Genomic DNA, 25000 nt, shown 5'->3' on the forward strand with positions numbered 1-25000 from the left:
GGGGCAGGAGAAAACAGAGGCACGATCCCCCCCTCTCCCCCCCCCCCAATTACTCAAAGCAGGAAGCCAGAGCACCAGGGAAAATCCCCAGCTGCAGGCTGGATCCCAGCAGTGAATCTTCTCTGAGCCCAGATAAATCTCGTTCCCCAAATCCCACCTCGCCCTCCTGGGAAGGATCAGCCCCCTGCAGAGAGCCCTGGGGGAAGGAGGGGGGGTGAAACTGAGAGAGGCGGGAGGCCATGGAGGCGGGGGGGGGGCTTACACCTGCGGGGGTGGCCGTCTGCAGGAGGGGGGCGGGCGGCTGAGCCAGCTGCATCTCATGATCCCCAACACAATGCTTAAGCATGTGCCGTGATGTGCTCCGATGCTCCCTGCGAGGAAACATATAAATATATTCATGCCGGCCTGCCAAGAGCCTTCGCGGGGTGAGAAAGCTTCCCGACACAGAAGGGGGTTGGCGAAAACAACGGCCAAAGGGACGCGCGGCGAATGACAGCCGGCGCTTCCACAACACCTTCCCTTCCATCTGTCGGCGAGACGCGCAGCCTTTGAGGGAGGCTCCCCTTCACCTGGGCCACCTGGCCGTCTCCTGGAGCAGCCCTGGGCTTCCGAAAGAGCCCCTTCCAGCGGAACCAGGGAGGGGGCTCAGCCCCTTCCGAGCTGGGTCAGGGTGCAACCCACAGGACTCCAGGCCCCTCGGCAATCCCGGGCTACAAAATCCCACCCCAATTCCGGTGCCACGTAAAGCCGGAGGGTCATTTCGCTGGGCAGCCCATCAGCAGCTTCTGAGTTGGGAATCTGACCCTTTGCTTATTGCGGGGGGCTATGTTTGTGGGGATGTTTAATTGCACCAGTGGTTTTGTTACTCTTTGTGCCTTCGCTACCTGCCCTGGAGGAACAAAAGGAAGAGATTGCTTTTCTGCAAGGGAGAAATGCCCTTAATAGCAGGCAAATCAGCAGGATGGGCGTGGAAGGAACACCACCATTGGCAATAGTGAGCTTCAGCAAAGGGAAGAGGGGGGGGTACTGCCACCTGTTGAATTTCTCACCTGTTGCACTTCTGACTCGAATAATAAGCGACAAGGGCCCCCTCGCCTCTTTCAAGCTAGCATTCCTCCATCCGATGTAAGCCACGGCTCCCATCCTTCTCAAGACAGCACGGCCAAAGCAGCTCAGGGTGATGGGAATTGTGGTCTCAAAGGAGGAAGGCAGCTGGCAGATTAAAGCAAGGCTTCTCATCCTCCGGTTGATGGGTATTAAAACACACACACACAGAGACACACTATGCCACTTTGTGATATGACCTTTTTGGTCAGAGGGGTTAAGCAAATCCCTGCAGTTATTAAATGAGTCAGGCAGTTGTTAAACGAATCTGGCTTCCTGCATTGACTTTGCTGGCTGAGAAGGCTGCAGATAAAATTCATTGTAATTGTATTGTATCTGTTCTATTGTATATGTGTGTGTATGTATGTATGTATGTATGTAGAGAGGGAGGGAGGGAGGGAGGGAGGGAGGGAGGGAGGGAGGGAGGGAGAGAGAGAGAGAGAGAGAGAGAGAGAGAGAGAGAGAGAGAGAGAGAGAGAGAGAGAGAGAGAGAGAGAGAGAGAGAGAGAGAGAGAGAATGAGTGTCCCAACCCCTGGTAAGCCCCAATTATGGGTGGAAGCTAACTGCTTCCATCATCTGTCAATCGGCTCGTCACAAGAGTCCATCACGACAGAAACCCAATATTTTTACTGTTGCCTTTGTTATATTTGTGTTTTTTATTTGTGCTGAAATAAAAGCACAAATAAAGCACAAATAAAAAACACATATATGTATGTATGTATGTATATGTATATATATACATATACACATGTATATATGTATATATATACACACATACATACACACACACATATGCTTGTGCGTGCACAGATATACACATACATATACATATACATATACATATACATATACATATACATATACATATACATATACATATGTACATATGTACATATGTACATATGTACATATATACATATGTACATATGTACATATGTACATATGTACATATGTACATATATACATATATACATATATACATATATACATATATACATATATACATATATACATATATACATATATACATATATACATATATACATATATACATATATACATATATACATATATACATATATACATATATACATATATACATATATACATATATACATATATACATATATACATATATACATATATACATATATATATATATATATATATATATATATATATATATATATATATATATGCATACACAAATATACACATACCGTTTTATTTTTTAGAACATTTATATAGCCTACTTACTCACAGGGATTCTAAGCAGCCTGCAAAGGCTGATCACGTGATCCTGAGACTCTCCAACCCTAGCCCTCCCCCCGCCCCAAATTTGAATCATGGGACAGTCGTCGGCACGCTGACTTGCCACAAATGGCTTTGATCAGTTGCAATTTTGCATAGTCCCTAAATCAGTGTTTCTCAACCTTGGCATCTTGAAGATGTCTGGACTTCAACTCCCAGAATTCCCCAGCCAGTGAACGCTGGCTGGGGAATTCTGGGAGTTGAAGTCCAGACATCTTCAAGTTGCCAAGGTTGAGAAACACTGCCCTAAATCAACGACTGTGGGTCCAGGACCTCCACAATAGACCAATATGTCCTCCATCTCTCCCCACCCCTTCAGAGTGGGCGCAATGCAATGGGCCTGCTTGGGGAGGGGGTGGGGGGTTGGACTAGATGGCCTACAAGGTCCCTTCCAACTCTGTCCATCTGTCTCTAATGGCATCCAATTCACGGCCTGTTTGTCCCTGATGTGTTACTACATCCAGGAACTCTTCCCGTCCTGTGCTGGAAATTAGAAGCCACCTGTCAGATCTTCGCCTCTGCAGGGAAAACCAGAGAGGGAGGGGGGCAGCTCTGCCAATCCCCCCCCCTCCTTGCTTTCTGGCACTGAAAGACCCTCGACCCACTGGACGAGAGTGGGAGGGTCTGGTCTCCTGGCCCAGGGGTGATTCAGAGGAGGGGCGAGAGGGGCCGGAAAGCTGCCCTCTTCCCCACCGCAGTGAAGTCAAATGGGGTGGGGCAGAGCTTGCCCACCTTGCTGCCCCCACCCCGCCCGTCTCCCAGCGTGCAGCAGCCCCCGAAGCGGGGACGTGTCAATCAGGAGCCCCCTTGGCGACAGAGGCAATCAGTGTCACAGTGGGTGTGCAACACACTTGCTCTGCTAACCTGGGTCCCCATGGAGACGGGATGACTGGCAGGGTCAACCTTCAGCCAGAGGGCAATTCTGTCGTAAAATAAAACTGTCTCTCTTAAGAACGGGGGTTTGGGGATGAGCTGTGGTCGGAAGTCAAGGATCCCCCCCCCTCCTGTTCTGACTCGCTCTGCATACCACGAGGAAGCCAACTGAGTCCCCTTCAGGGGAAAAGGGCAGCATATAAATATAATCAAATCAAATCAATCAAATCAAATCAACTAGGGCTTGGTGGGCTGGGGGATTCTGGGAATTGTAGTCCACCCATCTCCAGGTGGTCAAGGGGGAGAAATCCTTGGGTGGGCTGCTATAGGACATCCTACCGGGCAGGGTTGGTTTTAAAAGAGGGACCCACCGACAGGTAGCAGAAACCCTTGCAGATGGGCAAATTAAAACGTCCGCCAGCAGGGAAATCAATCCGCCCCCCCCCTTTGCCTGGCTCCTGGGAATTGGGGGTGGGAGAGCAGAAACAGAGCAGAGGGAGGAATTGATTCCCCCAGCAACTGGACACGGGGGCAAACCAACTCTTGTCACTCAGGAAGCCCCTCTAAAAGCCCCCCCCCCAGGGGAGATTTATGCTCCAGCCAGGCTCCCATCCATCAATGCTTCCCCGGACGGGAAGGGAAAGAGGGGAAAAAACAGCCGGGATGACCAGCAGCAATTTAGCTGCTCGATTCCTAGAAAATGACCTCATGAAATTTGCACATCGTCTCTCCCAACCGCCACCGCCCCCCTGGTCCTGACAGACTGGGCCCAGAGGGCGTAAGAGCCCAGGGCCCATCAAAGGGCATCAAGACTGCCTAAGGGGGCAGTGGTGAAATCTAAAAAAAAAATTACTACCGGTTCTGTGGATGTGGCTTGGGGGGGGGTTTGTCATGTGACTGGGTGGGCGTGGCTATCCAGTCATGTAACTGGGGGATCAAAAGACAGACACTCACAATGTCCTGCTGGAGGAGGGTTGGACTAGATGACCTCCAGGTCCCTTCCAGCCCTGGATTATCCTCTGAAGCTGTTTCTAGTGCCAGGTTTGTAGTCCTTCCTCCCTCTCCTTTTTCCCTCCGTCCCTTTCTTTCTTTCGTTTCTTTCTTTCTGTCTCAGCACCACCACCACACCATTTTTTCCCTTCTCCTCCTCCTCCATCTCCTCCTCCTCTTTCTTCCCTCCTTCCTCCTCCTCCTCTTCCTTCTCCTCCATCTCCTCTTTCTCCTCCTCGGCCTCCTCTTCCAACTCCATCTCCTCCTCCCCCTTTTCCTTCTCATCCTCCTATTCCTCCTCTCCTCCTCCTCTTCCTTCTCCTCCATCTCCCCTTTCTCCTCCTAGGCCTCCTCCTCTTCCAACTCCATCTCCTCCTCCTCCTTTTCCTTCTCTTCCTCCTATTCCTCCTCTCCTCCTCCTCTTCCTTCTCCTCCATCTCCTCTTTCTCCTCCTAGGCCTCCTCCTCTTCCAACTCCATCTCCTCCTCCTCCTTTTCCTTCTCATCCTCCTATTCCTCGTCTCCTCCTCCTCTTCCTCCTCCTCCGTCTCCTCTTTCTCCTCCTCTGCCTCTTCCTCTTCCAACTCCATCTCGTCCTCCTCCTTTTCCTTCTCATCCTCCTATTCCTCCTCTCCTCCTCCTTCCTCCTCCATCACCTAGAAGGATCCCACTCTGATGGTGGGTTTTGCCACCTGCAGCTTTTAGCCCAACCACAACCATTTTCTCCGGTGACGCTTTTGCCCAGAAATTTAAATGCGACTCCAAACAGCGGAGGCTAAAAAGTACCACACTTCAAGAGGCCAGACCTCATGATTTGGGTAGTTGCTGAGCTTAATGAATTGGGAAGGGGCGGTCGAACGCGGTCCAACAACAGCAGAGGAGAAAGTTTAACACATCTCCCCCACATCACCCCCCCAAAAGTCCTTAAGCGTGTGTTTTTGTTCCTCCAGAGGGACGGGGGGGGGGTGTCTTTGATCTTTGAGTCAGCCAAAGGAAAAAGGCTCGCAGAAGCTAAGTGCCCATTAGCCGGGTATCTAAGATGCCATCCCGGCACATCGGGTGCGAAATCCTCAGTTTTATTTTACTCACCCCAGACCTGTTATTGCCTGGTCTTCTCCACCCACCCTTGTGTACTCCTGCCTGACGGTTGGTCCACAAGTAACTAATTAGTTTCACACGGTTTTCCGGTTGCAACACCTTCAGCCGAGTTGCAATATCCAGCAGAGGTTGCATTAGACTCCTTCCTACCGGTGGGGCCCAGGGAGAAAATTCGGCACAAGGTCCGGCTTTCGAAGGACACCGAACCAAGGGCTTAAAAGTTCTTTCGACGTTTTAAGGTCCCTCTAAAGCAGGGGGAGGGAGCGACTGGGACAACTTGGCACAACCTGCGGACTTCAACTCCCAGAATTCTTCTTCCATGGAGGAAAAGTTCCCCCCCCCCCACACACAAACTTATGATCACAACCTTCACAGCTGTGGCAGCCTCCTCCCCGTGGTCAAAATTCAGACGCTCGGCAATTGTTCCGTACCTATGTTGCTGTGTCCCGAGGCCACAGGATCACCTCTTGCCAACGTCAACGAGCAAATTCAACAGGGCATCCAGAGTCCCTTAATCTAATTCAACAACCACACAACGATTCGCTTAACAACTGCGGCGAGAAAGGTCGTGCCAAGGGGGCAAAGCTCGCTCAACACACGTCTCGCTAAGCCACGAAAACGTTGGTCTCCATTGTGTCGAGGGCTTCCTGTACACCAGGGGACAATTCTAGCTTGCCATGGGCAGCTCCGTGTGTGTGTGTGTGTGTGTGTGTGTGTGTGTGTGTGTGTGTGTGTGTGCGTGTGCAGGGGTGGGGGGGCTTCCTATAGCTCCCCAATATGTCTACCCACTCCATCCTCAGCATGGATTGCAATGCTGGGAAACGGACTTCGTCGGGCAGGATCCAGGAGTCGGCGCAAATCCACGCGAACGGCCCAGGTTACACACCCTGGCACGATTTCAAAGCCGGAGCGAGCGTGCCCTCCGCCCAGGAGCCAAAAGCTCAGCCATTGCTCCCAGCCTCTCCTTAGGCCCTTGATTCCGGGTGAAGCAGGCAGGAGCAGAAGGGGGAAGAAACCTTGGAAGGCAGCTCCACCGCCTTGTCAATTTCACCTCCGGTCTCGAATTCTCAGCTTCCCGCTCAGCCACATAAACGCTGCTTGCTGAGTACAAAGTGGAGGCAGCAGGAAAGCAGATTGCCTTGGAGGTAGAGGAAATGTGAGGAGGGGGAGTAATGTGGGCGGGGGTGGTGGTGGAAGAGGGAGGCGGAAGAGCCACAAAACACGGCAATAACAGCCCGGGATGAAGCGCATGGACTGGGCACAAGGCCGGCGTCCTCCTGGCTGCCTGCAACGTCCATCTCCCATCCATGTCTGTAGTCTGGTTTCCCCCAGGCCCCAACGACACATAAAGTCTGGTCCCCCTCCCTGCTTATACACACACACCCTCCCAACCGTCCCCTTGGAAGCCCCTTCCTCTACATGCCTCCCTGTGCATTGATTAACAACTCGAGTCGTCTAAGTCCCGGCTGCCCAGGGAAGGAGTGGGTGATTTATTTTAGCCAATTACTGGTACACTGTCCCCCCTCGTTCCCCGGGACTGCATTTAATTGATTGAAACCTATTGAAAACAAATTAAGCAGCCACCAGATGCAAAGATCTGTTTATTGCTTTTTCCCCCTCCACAAAGAGCCTTTTTCTCCAGGCATGCATCTCTCTGTGTGCGTGAGTGTGTGTGTGTGTTTGCGTGCGCATTTAGAAAAAACCGTGAGATGCAGGGAGAGAGGGAGAAAGAGACAGACAATTCTGAAAATTGAGTGCGTCAGCAAGACGGCTCTTTCCCCTCCAGTTAGCCCTCCCAGCCCGCAGCTGGGACCCCTGCAGAATGACAGCAAGGGCAGGACCCCTCCCCTCTCCAGGACGCCTCATTCACCCCCTTTTGCTCGGAGGTCCTTCCCCCCCACCCCATGCAAATCGGACACACTGAATCTCCCCCCCAGCTGAACAGGCCATTTGCAGGGAGCAGGTTAAAAGAGGAGCCAGGTGGAGAAAGGGAGGTTCTGAAGAGGGGACTCTCCCAAGGGTGTCTTCTCCTGCAGAAGCACCTTCTGTTCTAGGAACATCACTCGCCAGGACTCACCTGGGCCAGGTGAGACACCCCCCCTTCAAAGCCTTTCTTACGGTCCCTACAAGCGTGGGCCTGAAAGCTGGAAGGGAAGTGGCTTTTTAAGGACCAGAGAATAACAGACTTGGAAGTGGCCTTGAAAGTCTTCTAGTCCAGCTCTGTTATTTTGCTCAAGTAGCACACCCTGCTATACTATCTTGGACAAATGGCTGTCAAGCCTCTTCTTAAGAACCTCCAGTGTTGGAGCATTCACAGCTTCTGGAGGCCAGCTGTTCCACTGGTTAATTCTTCTAACTGTCAGGAAATTTCTCCTTAATTCCAGGTTGTTTCCATCCGTGGCTTCTTCTCCTGCCTCCGAGACAATATAGAATATGTGGCCTCCTGCCACCAAGATGCTCCCCAGAAGCTGGAGCAGAGTTGGCTGCCCAGTTTTACTGGAGGCGGGGGGGGGGGGGCAAGGGCTTTTTTCTAGAGCAGGCAGCAGCACAGAGGGGAGTCGGCTGCAGGCCCCCCCCCCACTCTCCCCACCCTCCCGCCCCAATCCTTCACTTTTCCTTAATGGGACGGGAAGTACTGCAGCTTGTTAAAGCTGTAATTATAAATAATTGAGTGCGGGAGAGAAATTCAGTCTGCAGTGGGTTGGGAGGGTGGAAAAGGCACTTGGTCACCCCCACGTGACTGGCCGCAGAAAGGGGGGCAGTGGGAGGGGGCAAGGAGGAGGAGGGAAAGGGAGAGGGGGAGGGGAGGAGAAAAGGGAAGGAGGGGAGGGGAGGAGAGGAGAGGGAAGGAAAGGAAAGAAGGGAAGGGGAAAGAAGGGAAAGGGGAGGGGAGGGGGAAGGGAAGGGAAGAGAAAAGGGGAAGGGAAGGGGAAAGGAGGGGAGGGGAGGTGGAGAGGAGGAGGGGGGAGGGGAGGGGAGGAAAAAGGGGAGGGGAGGAGAGGGAAGGAAAGCAAAGAAGGGAAGGGAAGAGAAGGGAAGGGGAAGCCATAATTCCTTGGAGGCCAAATTTTCTTCTTAGTGTCAAGATGGACTTCAACCAGATTGAAGATTCCTTGGTAGTCCTCAACTTATAGCTGTTCATTTACTGACTATGCAAAGTTACAATAGCACTGAAAAAAAGTAGACGGCCATTTTTCGCAATGACGAGCCACAAGTGTCCCCTTTTGCGACCTTCTGGCACACAAAGCCCACAGGGGGAGCCAGACCCACTTTGCAACCGTGTTGACTAACTTAACAACTGCAGTGGGGCAAGGAAGATCGTAAAGTGGGGCAAAACTCACTTAGCCCCTGTCTCGCTTAGCAACCGAAATGTTGGGCTCCATGGTGGACGAAGGTGGAGGACCTCAATGGAGCAGTAGACAGATCATGGCTGCTAAGCACCCCCATTCCCGGAGCTGACGCTTGCCTGCTCCAGAGTTAAGGGAGGGAGTGTAGCGTTGCCTAGAAGAGCCGAGGTGGCGCAGTGGGTAGAGTGCAGTACTGCAGGCCACTTCAGCTGACTGCTAGTTCAGCAGTTCGGCTGTTCAAATCTCAGCGGCTCAGGGTTGACTCAGCCTTCCATCCTTCCGAGGTGGGTAAAATGAGGACCCAGACTGTGGGGGCGATATGCCGACTCTGTAAACCGCTTAGAGAGGGCTGAAAGCCCTAGGAAGCGGTATATAAGTCTAACTGCTATTGCTATAGATAAACTCTGCCTGAGAGCAGATCATCAACGAAGCAACTTCTCAATTCACCTTGAATGCACCTGGCTTGGTCCCTAAACCTGGCTGGAAGGACTCCAAATGGACCCGCAAGAATCACGAGGATGCGTCACAGCCCAGGACCCACACTTCCTAGCGATGCCCGGCAGGCTTAGAGAGGGCCGGCCCGTGGGGCAATCCTCCACTGTGCCTGGAATGCCCCACGTAGCTTTTGAGGCTGTGGCTTATGGGCCACCTGCTGAGCGAACCTGGGCGAACATCAACGTGGCCTTACACGCCGCTAATCAGCTGCCGCCGTGGCATCCAGCTCGATGCAATTAGGTAATTAGGGACTTTTCATTCCGCGTAGGGCTCTCTCTCACCAAGGATCTCAACCAGGGGTATCCAACCTTGGCAGCTTTCAAGACCTGTGGACGTCAACTCCCAGGTTTCCCCAGCCAGAAGGGGATTCTGGGAGTTGAAATCCACAAGACTTAACCCTGCCAAGGTTGGAGACCCTGGTTTAAACCGTTGCTGGGAGCAGCCTGACACTGTTAGCCCTCAAAGGGTGCTTCTCTCTTTCCCAAGAAGGCCCCTGCCATATACTATCAAGTGCCCTCAAAGCTGTAGATATGCAGGTTCTACCACAAAACCGCGGACGACAAAATCGCGGTCGACGAAAGCGCGTATGTGACGTCATCACAGCGCGATGAAAAAGATCGAAAAATGTAAAAATAAAGCTAAAACCTTCTCCTAACCCCCCCAAACCTAACCCTAACCCTAAACCTAACCCTTAACGTAACGAAAAACCTAACGCTAACCCTTAACCTAACGCTAACCCTAACCCTTAACCTAACCCTTACCTTTATGTGAATCGGCTTGCTGTAATTTAATTTTTATTTCAATTTTTCGATCTTTTTCGTCGCGATGTGATGACGTCACATATGCGATTTCGTCGACCGCGCTTTTGTGGAACGCGCTTTTGACGGGTCACGGATATGCACCCACCAATGATACCCAACAATGATTCCTCTGCCTTTTGGTCTTCAAGACAAGCCAGAATCTTCCCCGGGAGGGTTCCAACGCTCTCCATCCCCACTTCCTACTGCAAAGAATGGGTCTCGTTTCACAAAACAGGGCTGCGCAACTTCCTACCATGGTCCAGACTGAAAAACCTCCAAGCCACCAGCGAAACGGAAGGGTGAGAAGGACAGCATTTGACACTTCTTCTCTGTCTCAAAACATCTAACCGACCTTGACACAGTTTGCTGCCTGCGCCCTCCTCTCTCTCCCTTGAAAAGGGACTTCTCTCTTCCCTGTCCGTCCAACACCTGGACCTCCTTGTCCACCTGATGCCCAGGGTGAACAATCACAATAATAAACGAGGGTCCTCAACCACCCAGCCCTGATCCAAGGAAGTCCTCCTCTGAGGTGGCACAGTGGTTAGGGTGCAGCACTGCAGGCCACTTCAGCTGACTGCTATCTGCAGTTCAGCGGTTCTAATCTCACCGGCTCAAAGTTGACTCAGCCTTCCATCCTTCCGAGGTGGGTGAAATGAGGACCCAGACTGTGGGGGCAATATGCCGACTCTGTAAACCGCTTAGAGAGGGCTGAAAGCCCTATGAAGCGGTATATAAGTCTAACTGCTATTGCTATTGCTATTGTTGCGGGATAAAAGAGAACCCTGGAGATCTGGTCATAGCACGTATATGTTTTGGAGGGCACCGCCATGGAAGTACTCTGCCGCCACCTCTGCCGTCTTCCGGGTGTCCCTGTTGCTTCTCACCCCTCCAAAGCACCCGTCATTCTTGTGCCCAAGTCCGGGTGACCTTCCCAAGCATCTCTGGCGCACAAAGGTTTGTCTGCTCTCCATGCGCACCACAAAGAGGGAGCCTGAAGCTTCTCACACCACTTCAAAAACCAAAAGCCTTGCTCTTCCCACGGAGCCTGGCGCCCGGAAAGAGGAACGGCAGAGCGAGCGCAACAAGGACGTGTAATGACGTTTGGCCACAGTGACTCACAAGCCTGTTGAATGAGCCCAATCTCCTCGCCGGCTTCTGCTCCCTGGAAAACCGGGGCCGAGGCTCTGGCGGACTCAGGCAAACGGCCTGCAGGACGCAGCTGGGAAATGCACCTCGGGGATCAGTCCTGCTCCTCTCCTGGCCCTCCTTTTAATCCAGAGCCAGGCAGAGCCTCCAAGACTCTTAACTACGCTGTGTTGTTACTCACTCATCCATGAGTGGGAATATTTACCAAGCAGGAAGTGCAGGGAGGAGGGACACTTGGGGAGCGCTTTCTCAGAATAAAGGGGGACAACGTGACTAGTCCTACGTTATGCGGAAGGAAGATTGCAGGTTTCGGAGGTAGGAAAATCTTCTAGGCCAGAGCAGCTCAACAGCTGAGCTATCCGGTTGCTCCGGGAGGCTCCATGCATGGAAGATTTAAATTCCCAGAATGCTCTCGTCTCAGAAGCAGCTGCCGTACTATCTAGGGAATTCTGGGAGTTGATGTCCACACATTTAAAGCTTGATGGCTAGGGGATTTGGGGAGTTGAAGTCCACATCTCTGGGGACTTCTGGGAGTTGAAATCCACATATCTTAAACAGAGGTGGGTTGCTCCCAGGTTTTACTACCGGTTCACTTCGCGCTCGCGCACTTGCTCAATTCAATGTAAATCGTTCTTCACGCACGCGCAGAACAATTTACAGTGAATTCGTATTTCTCAACCTTAGCAAATAGAAAAATGTGTGTTCAACTCCCAGAATTCCCTAGCCAGCAAGCTTTAAATGTGTGGACTTCAACTCCCAGAATTCCCTAGCCAGCATGCTTTAAGATCAGAGTTGGGTTGCTCCCGGTTCAACCCAGTTCGGCTGAACCGGTAGTGGAATTTAGGCCTGGGTCAGAGAACGTGCAGCGACCCAGGCTGGCCACGCCCCAAACCAGTTCCCACTTCCCTTTTGCAGTTGCCGGCATGCTGTTTAGTAGTGCACGCGTGTGCGCATTTCTAATAACCACAGCAGGAAGGCGATGGAGAGATTTATCTCCACCTTGAGTGGTTGTCTTCCCAGGTTCAGACTACCAGGATTGCAGGGGAAGGCCTCCCTTCATTCTCGCTGCAAGAAGCACTCCATCAACAAGCCAAAACCAGACTTAAGCGTGCAGAGTTCAGATCCATTCTGGGTCCGAGGCCTAGACTCCAGCCCAGGAAAACCACTCCTTCCTTCCTTCTCTCTCGGCCTTCCTGCCAGCCCCGTGAAAAAAGCTGGCAGCGCCAGGAGTCCGGTGTCTCTTTGGTGGCAACAGCTCAAAGCCCATTAGACTGAGTGCCGAAGCGTTGCCCGTGGTTCGTCAATTATTCAGACAATAATTGCACCCTTATTTAAAGTCTAGCCTCGTGTCCGCGGCATGCCAGGCTGCCAAGCACCATTGATAGCTCACGCCACAGACAGGCGCACTCCACACCTCCCAACCAACCCCTGAAATTCATCCATGGAGGCATCTGGTGAATTAGTTAAGCTGGCACGTCCAGGGGGAGGGCAGTGTGTACTCAGGTGCGAAGTCAGAGAGGCGGCAATTAAATACTCTCTCGCCGCTCCTTGTAACTCGGAGTCATTTAATCCCGACCTGAACTCGGCTCAGGGATCAGCGGGGGATCAGTTGAACAGAAGAACACTTCAGAGCCAAGTTTCTCGGCAACATGAAGTGCCTGGAACTTCAACTCCCAGAGTTCCCCACCCATCACTGCTGCTGGGGAATTCTGGGAGTTGGGCGTCCACCTAAGCTTCAAAGTCTTGTGTGCTAAATCAGATCCTACTCTGGCTAAGTTTAAAGTCAGGGGAACCCCCAGAAGAGCCCCTCTTCTTCCCCTACGTCTTCTGGACCTTGAAGCTATGTGGCCTTCAAAATCACGTAGACTTCCCCTGGCCTTTGAAGCTATGTGGACATCCTCTAGTCTTTGAAGCTATCTGGAATCCAACTCCCAGAATTCCCCAGCAGCAGTGATGGCTGGGGAACTCTGGGAGTTGAAGTTCCAGACACTTCAAGTTGCCGAGAAACTTGGAAACTTAAGAGCAGGTCCATATAGCTTTGAAGTCCACATAGCCCCAAGATCCAGAAGAAATCCACATAGCTTCAAAGACCAGGGGAAGTCCACATGATTTTGAAGGCTGGGGGATTCTGGGAGTTGAAGTCCACAGGGCTTAAAGTCACCAATGTTGAGAAACACTGCTCTAAACCATCAGGTGGAGCACTGGGCCAACACTACAGTGGCCAAGGTAAGTGAATCCTTTTTTTCTCCCCCAAATAGATATATAATGTTCTTCCGAGAGCCGAGGTGGCACAGTGGTTAGGGTGCAGTACTGCAGGCCACTTCAGCTGACTGCTATCTGCAGTTCAGCGGTTCAAATCTCACCGGCTCAGGGTTGACTCAGCCTTCCATCCTTCCGAGGTGGGTGAAATGAGGACCCGGATTGTTGTTGAGGGCAATATGCTGACTTTGTAAACCGCTTAGAGAGGGCTGAAAGCCCTATGAAGCGGTATATAAGTCTAACTGCTATTGCTATTGCCATTCTGCCGATTCCCCCTCCCGCCCCCCCGGAAAATCATGGTCAGCAGCAGCCATAGTAACAAAGGACCGAAAAACAGGAACTTGGGTTTGGTTCTGTTTCTTCACTTGAAACGGCATGTGTTTAGTCAGAATAAAGAGATTTCCTCTTGCACACCACGTAGGATGTTTAGAAACTTGACTTTTGAGGAATTGTGGGCAAGAGTTCAGAAACCATGAACTAGACTAGACACGGGAGACATCACCGCAAGGGTGAAATCCGGCAGGTTCTGACAGGTTCTGGAGAATCAATAGCAGAAATCTTGAGTAGTTCGGAGAACCGGCAAATGCCACCAACGGCTGGCCCCAGAGTGGGGAGGGAAGGGGGATTTTGCAGTATCCTTCCCCTGCCACGCCCACCAAGCCACGCCACGCCCACCAAGCCATGCCCACAGAGCCAGTAGTAAAAACATTTTGAATGTCACCACTGCACCACATAGCAAAAGTGGTAATCAAGTACGGATCCTGACCTAAACCAATGATTCCAATTTGGGAATTGGCTTTTATTTTGCTGGTTGGCTGTCAGCTTGAATTAAGATGGCATCTTTTGTCAGATTCTAAAGCCGGAGGGAAGACCAACTTTGTTATTTGTGGAAAGACGTAAAGGCAAAGATCTGGAATCTGACATTCTCCTGCCCCCCCCCCCTTGAGCTTACGGGCACTGGTGGGTATCAAAATGATTTAGGAGGGCTATTGGGTCCTTGGAAATCTAAACAGCCGCCTCCCCATTCCAGACAAGACATCCATTCATACCCTAAAATTAAGATTTAGTGACCATTCCATGCTGCAGGCCAGATAATTGCTCTGGCCTTTGACCTGCCCTCTTCCAACGGTCACTCCACAGGTCACCCTGGGACTCGTAAAGATGCCAAATGTGTCCATAAGCCTCAAGATGGCCCGAGAAGAGACTTTCTCCTGGAGACCAAGGAAGACAGTTGTCCCACATCAGATTTATCCCTGTGGACAACCCCAAACTAAGATCCCATAGATTAGGCCTCCTCCGAATTCCATCAGCCGGTCAATGTCGACTGGCAACTACCCGGAGGAGAGCCTTCTCGGTGGCTGCTCCGACCCTCTGGAACGAACTCCCCGTGGAGATTCGGACCCTCACCACCCTTCAGACCTTCCGCGTAGCCCTTAAAACCTGGCTGTCCCGGCAGGCCTGGGGCTAAAGACTTCAACCCCACCCGAATAGTATGACTGTTATGCTTTTTAACGATGTATTATCTTCATGTGTATAACTTGTTTTGTACTTCCCTCCCCCTGAATTGTGAGCCGCCCTGAGTCCCCCCAGGGAAAAGGGCGGCATACAAATAAAGTTAAATCCAAATCCAAATCCAAACTGGCTTTTGTTTTTTGTCTTGATCGCCCACTGGGATGAAAGATATTTAGAGGAAGTGGATAAAAGACTCATCCCAAGACAAGGGGCAACACCGTTGGGCCCCATGCCCCGCAACAACAAATGTCAACGCAATATTGATTCCGCAAGAACTGTGCCACAGAGTTAAGTGCCAAGCGCCTGAGAAGGACTAATCAGCAAGTGGGCTGACGGAGGTGTTGCACATCATGCGTTCTCGGCCCCCCACCCCCCAGTAGAAGAGAAGCAATTTGCAGAGCTGACACACTTTGCTGGCCGAGAGGCATGACCACTGACGTCCTTTTCTGCTTGCTTATCCACGACCTAAAATTATTTCAAGCAAATCAAAGCCACTAGCTACAAGTATGCTGACCTTCCCCCTGAGGAGGGAGGAGAGTTCTTGGAGAGGTTCACCAGGGACCGGTCTCAAACCTGTACAAAACCCCTTCCATTCTTGGGACCCAAGTCAAATGGCCATCGGATCTTGCAAGGAAAGCTCAGAGAAAGCCATGCCCGCCTCTCGAATTGAATTGAATTTTATTATTTGTATGCCGCCCTTCTCCGGGAAGGACTCAGGGCAGCGAACAATTCAAAAAAAGGGAAACGGGGAACATAGAACAAAATACAGATAATTAAAATAAGCAAGAATCACGCAGCCACACAAGTCGAGAGGGGAGGGGAACTCATCAACCCCAGGCCTGCCGGCAAAGCCAGGTTTTGACGGCTTTTCGGAAGGCCTGGAGAGAGGTTGAGGGTCCGAATCCCTGCGGGGAGTTCGTTCCAGAGGGCCTGCAGACCACAAAACATCCAACAGGCATCCCGTGATTCATCCCAATCTACGTTTCCCACTTTGCCAGCTAACACAAAAAACCGCTGTTTGAAGAAGGCTGGGTGGCTACCTCTCTGGGACTCGCCACATTTCTCCTCCTGCCACCGGTTGACTTTTTGCGATGTCAAAAAACTACAAAACACTTCATCATCCCGTGCAAAACTACCCTTGGTGGAATAATGCCAATTTGCAACTTCTGCAGGTGGAGGGAGGGGGTGGGGGGGAAAGCAAAACAAAAGTGTTGGAAAACAAAGATGCAGAGAAGCTTTTGATAAGAGCCTCAGAAGTTTACTGCCAGAGAGTTCGGAGAAATACATCCGCGCTTCTTTTCTTGACAGCCTCTGAAACGTGTTGCTGGTGACACCATCTTTCAGCTTCCTTATCTCACAGATCTAAGGATCCTTGGAGCCAACTTAGCTTTCCAAAAATCAGCCCAGATGGGCCAGCTGCTCTTCCTTGCTGAAAGCGGAAGAGTTGAGTTCAACCCTTGATGAGTTTTCAAGCAATGAAGAGAGACGATTCCGCCTCCGCACGTTCCACATTTTCCTAGCTGTCCCCCCAACGGAGTACCAGCCACGCCTGACCCCACTTAAGTTTCTGAGGCTAGTAACCGAAGCGGTGGGGCGATGAAGATTAGCAGGAAAGGAGAGAGAGGATCAAATGTTTCTCTCTAGCATTAAGACGAGGTTAATGAAGCCAGATGCCGAATACTCTTACTTTGCTGCTCTTAAAAGTAAGGATTAGGAAAGAAGAGAGGCTCAGAAGAAGCTGAGAACATTTGGAGACCATGCAGTGCTGGGCTATTTTGGACAGAAGGCAAAGATTCACAAGTATCACCCAACCCTCTTTGCGTTCTATATTTTCATGGTGCACCTTTGCAAACCTACCGGTTCCTCTTCGGATTTGGATCGCGAGGAGTTCTAAGATCTCTGTGGCCCCGTTTCCAAGTAGTCCCCCATGTTATCCAAGGCTACCCTTCTGATCCCAGGGGCTTCAAAAGGAAAGAGAGATTTCCACGCCAGGAGATCCTCCAGGACTGAAACCCACAGGATTCCCCAGCTGAAAAGAGAATTTACGGGACAGGTCCTCCCTATACGGGGTGAAAGCTTCAGAAATATAACTTGCAAAAGAACAAGATGAACAGACTGAACGAGGAGAGAGAGAGCCGGAGAGCCCCAAGGAACAAAAGCAAGAAATGGGAATTATTAAGAGTTAAGTTTGGGGAGGACAACGCATACCCCAAGCTGCAGCATTCACAAGTGTTGCGAAACCAAAGCATGCATTGCTCTTCCTAAACGTTATCTGGAGAGATTCCATTCTCTCTCTCCCCACCCTCGCTCGCTCTTGTCCCTCCATCTCTCACCCACCCAGGTTCGTTTTCCCCTCCCTTGAATGGCTTTAGAGAGTAAGGGGGTGGGGGGAATCCACTTACTGCTCTAAATGGACTTCCAAATCTGGGTTCTCAGTCCTCCAGTGGGCTCAATGCTTTCCAAGACGGTCTGCAGGAGGGCAGCTCCCCATCTTCTTCCCAGGAGAGACCCCCCGCTGCGCCCCGTGTCCTGGACAGCAGGTCCCAGATCCCCCCATGCCTCCAGCCGGCTGAGAGGGCCTAATGCAAAATTAAACCCTGACATCATCCTGTAATGGAGACGCTCAGCACATGATAAGGTCCCCTTATGAAATCCGGCTGCCTGCAGAGGCACGGGATGGGGATGGGGGAGAGGAAGAGAGAAGGAAGGGGGGGGAGGGCTGGCCAGCCAGACCTCCCCCCACCCCCAATGCCCCTTCTCCTGGGAAAGCTGCTGTTTAAGTAAAAAAAAAAAAGGGAATCCTCCCTCCTCTTTTTGGCTGGGTGTTGAGCTCTACACACACACACACACAGACACACATACTCAGATTACAAGCCGCAGCTCCGGATGAGCGTAACCGAGTGCCCTTCCAGGCATCTGCCTGACCTCTGGTTGCTAATCCTCCCCAGGGGAGAGAACTCTGATGGCATTAGAGCTTGGCGGGCACCTTTTGGCCTTCTCTGCAGGAGCGGGGGCACAGCCTGCACTCTGCCGATTAGCCCGAAGCCCCTCTAATAAGCAGCCCCCCTCCCCGATGACCCCTCGCTTTGTTCGCTTGGAAGACCGGGCTGCCGAACCGCTTGGGTTTCCCAGGGAAGTTCAGCCTCTCCTCGTCCTCCTTTTCGGAGCGGGGGATCGATGCCTAGCAGCCCCCTTGGCCGACCCAAGAGCTCGGCATGCCCCTGCCCGCCCCCCTCCCACTGCCCTAGACCGGAGTCTCTTCACCTTGAAGGCATCCCAAAATTTCCCCAGCCAGCCTGCTTTAAATGACCATCGTGACTGATGGCTGATCTCGCGGGGGCTCGATGATGGTTGGAAGTCAAAGGCTACCAATCTTTCTCCACCTCGGCGACTTGAAGACCTCTGGACTTCGACTCCCAGAATTCCCCAGCTATTCCTGCACTGACCCATCTGAATTTAGAAGGTGTGTCAATTCTTTGGGTTCATTTGGGGCTCAGCTCCACCCCATCTTCTGCAAAAGGTCTTCTTCTCAAGCCCCACCTATGCTACTTCCACACGAGCCTGCTAAGGACGGACACACCAAGCCAATCTCTCCTATGCCTTGGCACCCAAATGGGCATCTCCCAGCCAATTGGGGGTGAGGGGTTGGTTTGGCAAAAGCACTTTGCACATCCTTAGACCTGCTGAAGACAGAAGACGTTCTGAGTTGGGAAACAGGCTAATAAGATGCCAACTGACAAGATGCAGGGCGACCAAGCAGTGGCGGAAACCCAGGAGCGATGGGTGACCCTTGGCAGCCCTTGACCTCCCCCCTCTGTGTAAAGCGTGCCCTCTTGGCCCTTAGAAAATTGTCCAATCTTTAAGCCCGTGGCAGATAGTGAAGCCCATTTCCTGCCAACGCTCGATTCTGCAAAAGGAGAATTCGGTGAGCTGTATATCTCTGAAAAGAATCCCTCGGCCCCTTGATACCCATCAGAGTATCATCTCTAAGCAAACAGTTTCTCAGAGTTTCTCCTCTCCTCTGTTTCTCCCCCCATGAAGAAATGAAAGAAGAAAAGTTAAAAGAAGGCAACATTCCAGCTGGGATTAGCTCTCAAATAACTTTGCATTTCAAACCCCTTTTTTTCTCTCTGGTTCTCCCTCGTCCTCTTTGCCAAAGGGCCGAGAGGTCAGAGGTTAAAGGAGAAGACCTGCGAGGTCAGGAAGTCATCACCTCTTGGGACCTTCACCTCTCAGGAAATAGTTGAACAGGTAGAGTTTAATTGCAACTGAATAAGACTGACTGGCTGGAAAAGTTTTACCCACTTTCTCCTGCAACCAGCCTGTCCTAATTTGGGTGATCGGAGCACACTCAGCCCCCCGGATTCCTGTTCGCATCACACATACACAGAGTGGGTTGGGGGGAGGCTGGCTCCCCACATTCCTCCTCTTCCACTTCCCAACTCTGTTTTTCACATGGAGTTGGCAGAACCCAACAGCCGTCCAAGCGTGTACCCAGAGCATGCCACGTCACGCGGGGGCGGGAAAGCAAAGCATTTCAGGAATTGACCCCTGGACTTCAACCCAAAGCTGGGAGAAAAGGGGTGCCCCTATTCAGAAGCCGGGCACAGGCCTTTCAGAAATGGGAGGACGCCTGGAGTCCTTCTTAACACGTCTTACCCACCCTGGAAAAAAATCCCCTGGCGATACAGCAACCAGCGCCATGTGCTCTGGGCCGCCACAGAAACTCCAGAGACAGCAATCCAGCTTTGAGGTCGTGGCCAAAGACAACACCAGGGGCTCCATTTGGGCCGGACCCCACACCAGAGGAGGCCAGGCACCCCCTTAGCCAGTCACTTCTGCCGGTTCGCTCGTGGGTGCAACGGGCTTGATGCTCTTCTACCCAGGCCGCCAAACCACTACCAGTTCACCCGGACTGGTCCAAACCGGAAGGAACCCACCACCACTGCCCCTTAGCTCAGGAAGAGAATGTTCACTCACTCAGGCTCTGAAGCAAAGAGGACCAGCTCTTCGTTCCCAACATGACAGCCTTTCCACGCGATCGGAGACGGGACCCTGGCCGCCGGGCGTCTCCCAATCTCTCGTGGAGGGCACCGCTGGAAGACCGCCAGGGCCAGATCCCCGTGGCAGCCACCGACTTGCCGGGGCAGCCAAGTAGCCGTTCCTGGGAAGGCTCAGCTCAGGGAGGAGACCCCCGTCCAGCGCTCGCCGGCACGTCTCTCTCCCGCTTCCCCATGGTCAACTCTTGTTCTCCCCGGGGGAGGGAGGGTGCTGGGGAAGGGGCATCCCAGGCTGAAAGAGCTTTGGCTCAGCCCCCACCCACAAACAGCTCCGCTGCTCCCCCAGCCAGCCAGCCAGCTGCCTCCTCCTCCTCCTCCGCCGTCGCCTCGTACTTGATAGCAACCTTGTCAAGACTGCTGAGTTGTAGCTGACCCCTCACCTGCAGCTGCTAATTAAGGTTCCTCCGTGACAGTTCAAGTGCGCTTCGCCTCCAGTTTGCAGCACCAAAGCTCCTAATTGGAGGAGATTTTCCGTTTCTCAACAGGGCTGGATCCCTCCTTCCTCCCTTCGCCTGCCCGCCCTCCCTTTTTATGGCTATTCCAGGGCCCCGGGCAAATCTTGCCTTTCCTCCCGGTGTTTACCTCTTGGCAAACATGGCCCTTCAGCCTGGGCCTCGGGGGCGGGGGGGGGGGCAACAGGAAGGTGGAAGGAGAGGAGGGGAAGAGGAAGGAAATGAGGGTGTGCAGACAAGGAACAGGGAAGAGAGGAAGGGCCTGCGAGCTTTTTGCTGTCCTCCTTAAGGGCCCAGATTTCTAAGATTTCAGAGAGCCTCCAACGATTTGACACGGCCCCTCTTCAGAATTGCTATCTAGTTTACCAATCTGAGTGGTTCGCACTTGGGAGGACAACCTTCTAAACCGTCACAGAAAGAAGTCAAGAAGAAACATCTTCACAATCGAACAAGAAGGGCAACTTGACTTGACTACTGCAACACGCTCTACACGGGGCTGCCCCTGAAAAGTGTTCGGAGACTACAACTAGTCCAGAATGCAGCCGCGCGAGCGATATTGGGTGTACCAAGGTACACCCACATTACACCTATCCTCCGCGAGCTGCACTGGCTCCCTATTGGTCTCCGAGTGCGATTCAAGGTGCTGGTCATTATCTTTAAAGCCCTACATGGCCTAGGACCCGGATATCTGCGAGACCGTCTTCTGCCACATACCTCCCAACAACCGATAAGATCGCACAGGGTGGGCCTTCTCCGGGTTCCGTCGGCCAGACAATGTTGGCTGGCGGCTCCCCGGGGGAGGGCCTTCTCTGTAGCCGCTCCGACCCTATGGAACAAACTACCCCCAAAGATCCGGACCCTACCCACTCTCATGGCCTTCCGAAAGGCTATTAAGACCTGGCTATTCCGGCAGGCCTCGGGCTGTTGACCTCATGACTGAGGCCCAGCCCCGATTAGACTGGGTGCATGATGTGGTTTTTTAATCTGTGTTTCCTCGTTTTTTAACTTTTTTAACTTTTTAAAATGTATTGTTGTAAGCCGCCCGGAGTCCTTTGGGATTGGCCGGCCTATAAATTCATTCAATTCAATTCAACGCACACATAGCCCAAAAGTCCCATGTTGATGGAGATTTAAGAGAAGATCCTGACCCTTCTACTGAAGAGCGGTATGGACCTGAAATGTGAGATCGCTGGGAAGAGAAATGGGACTTGATACTGTTGGGTGGACAACCTAAGAGACAGATTCTCTCCTCTCCTAAGTGGCCTTGCCTCCCTTGACCGTCCTGCCCGTTGTTCTCATCTCGGCCCAAACTTTGAGCCAGTCCAATTGCTAACACCCGTGGCCCAGCCTTCCTCAACTGGGTGCCCACCTCACAAGTGAGCTCCACTCCCAAAATGGGAATTCTGGGAATTGAGGCTGACCCACTAGAAGAATGTCCTATATGGAGAAGGTAAGTCCTTGAACGCTCTGGGCTCCTAAATTTACTTCCAGGTGCTCTTTCACTGAGCTGAGTCACCTCAGAGCAAATGGGGAGAAGTTTCTTTGGAATGGAGATCTCCACACTTGGTAACTTTGAGACTGGTGGGTTTCATCTCCAGGGATTGTCCAGCCAGCACAGCTGGCTGAGGAAGTCTGGGACTTGAAGTCCACAAATCTTAAAGTTGCCAAGTTTGGAGAGCCTTGCTTTAAGGACCATGAATGTTGGATTCTTTCTACTGAGGATACGGTAGTCTTCTTCAACCTTCTTAGCTAGAAAGACATCGAGGCTTGGGTGCAAATCTCTCCCCTGGCCCTCGCAGCCGCTTGGCCTTCCCACATCTCCATTCTTGCCACAAGGAAAGAGGGGAGAAGGGAGCCCTTCCGTGCCTTTCAGAACCGGTGCATTAAAAGGGAAGTTTTGTTCTTGGGAAATCATTGAAAGCGTCTCTCTCTCTCTGTGGGCTTTGCTGTCTTCTTCGGAAGAATCAGCTCTCTGGTTTGCCCGCCAATTGGGAGGAGAGTTTCCAACGGCTGCCACCGTTCAACCTCAACGGCCTGTTTGCACAACGGTTGAGAAGCAGAACAAGTCCCAGGTTAAGAGTTTTGTTGAAGAAGAGTGGGGGACCCAGGGCCCATGCCATCCCTGGGCTTTGCTCCTCCCCTGCCCTCAGGATCACCTTGCCTGGGTTCCTGGCCAGAACCTGAAGGAGATCAGAGGTGTTTTATCAGGGAGAGGAAGGGGGGAAAGAGGAAGAGTGAGATAGGCAGAGCAGCTCAGCTGACCCCATAATCTGTCCAGGGTGAAACAGAAGAAGGCTTGTCTCATCCACAGGAGGGAGAGGTCAAGCAAGGGCAATTCTCCTCCCACGTGGCCACATTCCTGGGATTCAGTGGCTGGTCAAGCTGTTGCTGTGGAAAGCCTGGCTTCCCTTCTCAACCTGGAGTAGAGAAGAAGGTGGGAACCAGGAACTAATCAAGGAGAGAGCCAACCAAGAACTTTCCCGACAGTGAGAACAATTAATCAGTGGAACAACCTGCCTCCAGAATTCCAATTTAATAAAATTTGCATGCCGCCCACTCCCTAGGGACTCTGGGCAGCTTACATACAGATAAAAAACATTTAAAAATTAAAAATAAAGGTACATAATTAAAATTGCACATCATCCATTCAGTGTAGGTGGGGCTGGACGTTGATCAACAGCCCCAGGCCTGCCGGAACAGCCAGGTCTTGGTGGCTTTTCGGAAGGCCGGGAGAGTGGTGAGGGTCCGGATCTCTACGGGTAGTTCGTTCCGCAGGGCCGGTGCAGCTACAGAGAAGGCCCTCCCCCGGGGAGTCGCCAGCCAGCATTGTCCGGTCGACGGCACCCGGAGGAGGCCCAACCTGTGCGATCTTGTTGGTCGTTGGGAGGTAAGTGGCAAGAGGCGGTCTCTCAGGTAGCCAGGTCCTAAACCATGTAGGGCTTTAAAAGTAACGACTAGCACCTTGAAGCGCATTCGGAGACCGATAGGGAGCCAGTGCAGCTCGCGGAGGATGGGTGTAACATGGGTGTACCTAGGTACACCCAATATCGCTCGCGCGACTGCATTCTGGACCAACTGCAGTCTTCGAACACTCTTCAGGGGCAGCCCCATGTAGGTACTCCAACACTGGAGCTTTGTAAGAAGAGATTTGACAACCATTGGTCTGAAACATAGAGGACAGTGATGGCATGCGCATGTGCATCGGGGGAGGAACCTGGAAGAGGACCTGCCCAGGGGTCCATGTGCCTGTCGGAAAATGAACTTCTGGTTTCCTGTGAGTGCCTGCGCACCAGCCAGCTAAACTTCCGGTTACTGGTGCGGCTGACGATCAGCTGTCCGGCTCGCATGCTCACATTGGGAAGCAGAAGAAGCGCCTGAGGACAGGCCAAGAAGCAACGGATGGAAACTCATCAAGGAGAGGAGCAACCTAGAACTCAGGAGGAACTTCCTGTCCGTGAGAACAATCAACCAATAGAGCGGTTTGGTTTGCCTTCAGAAGTTGCGAAAGCTCCCAACGCGGGAAATGTTTAAGAAGAGAACCGTTTTGTCTGAAGTGGTCTAGGGCGGCTTCCTGCCTGAGGAGAAGGTTAGACTAGAAGACCTCCAAGGTCCCTTCCAACTCTGTGGTTCTGCTAAAAGGCTGAAATGTGATGTGACAAAAACCTCCCCTGGAAGCAGAAACGGTTTCCGTATGAAGCTGCCCTTGCCACACTTTCCCTCTGGCCGGCTTTCAAGAGCGACTGAAAATAAAATTAAAAAGAAAAAAGCAATCCAGGCTAAACCGAAAAGGGCACTGCGGGTCTCAGGGAAGCCCATTCCTCACACACACACCCCCGGCGGCACTTGCCTTCCCTCTCATCCGAAGAGCGAAGGGCAAAAGGCTGAGGAAACAGGGCCAAGCAGGGCTTTTGAGTTTGGCCTCCACTGCCGAAACGACGGTGCACGGAGTCTTCTCCTCGCCCTCTTCAGATCAATATTGGCTAGAAGTCAAGCCAGGAGGAGGAGGAGAAGCGGAGAAGGCTGGGGAGTGATTGCTAGGCAACTGCCAAAAAGGGAAAAGGCATGATAGGAGTTGCTAAGGAACCAATTATTTGCCCCCATATTCCACCAGGCTGGAAGCCAGAGGGGAGCTTGGGGTTGAGAAAGGAGAAGAGGGGTCATTCCCGAGAAAGGGCGGGGATAGGAAGCGGAGATGGACATCCACCCTCAAGGTGGGCTCCTTCCTCCGCCTCCGTCCTCCAAGTCCCCCTGCAAGGACCTCTGCTCCACATGACCCTAGATTTCCAGTTGGGTCTCTCCTCTGCATCCCCTGCCTCAAACCACAGAATAGGAGCATGGGATTCAACAAGATCCATCGCCTATCCAGCTGATCATCCAACCAGCCAGAGCTTACCTTACAGGTCTGATGCTCCCTTTGTTCAGAAGAAAAGGGAAGGGGGTAGAGAAATGGACAGCAGCTCCATCTCTCCCCCCACCCCCTCACCCCGCCCCAGCATCAGTGCATCAAGTCCTGAGATTTTAGGAAAGTCCTGCATAAACTCAGCAGGAAACAA

General features: G+C 52.2%; 1 protein-coding gene across 4 annotated transcripts in view; it reads right to left on the bottom strand.

The window, feature by feature from the left end:
- The window catches only part of GSE1 (Gse1 coiled-coil protein), a 212642-nt gene that overhangs the window by 69929 nt on the left and 117713 nt on the right, over nucleotides 1–25000 (bottom strand). Inside the window, exon 1 of one of the 4 annotated variants that reach the window (XM_087729497.1) lies at nucleotides 19916–20061. The exons of the other annotated variants lie outside the window; for them this stretch is intronic. Within the exon in view, the coding sequence (XP_087585623.1) occupies nucleotides 19916–19958 (43 nt within the window). The 5' untranslated portion in view covers nucleotides 19959–20061. Of the gene's footprint in view, nucleotides 1–19915; nucleotides 20062–25000 lie in introns of those variants that run through there. 4 annotated transcript variants of the gene reach the window in all.

Source organism: Thamnophis sirtalis, unplaced genomic scaffold, assembly GCF_051295495.1.
Source record: "Thamnophis sirtalis isolate CommonGarterSnake01/CBP01778 unplaced genomic scaffold, rThaSir2_p1.2 scaffold_14, whole genome shotgun sequence".
Classification (NCBI taxonomy): domain Eukaryota; kingdom Metazoa; phylum Chordata; class Lepidosauria; order Squamata; family Natricidae; genus Thamnophis; species Thamnophis sirtalis.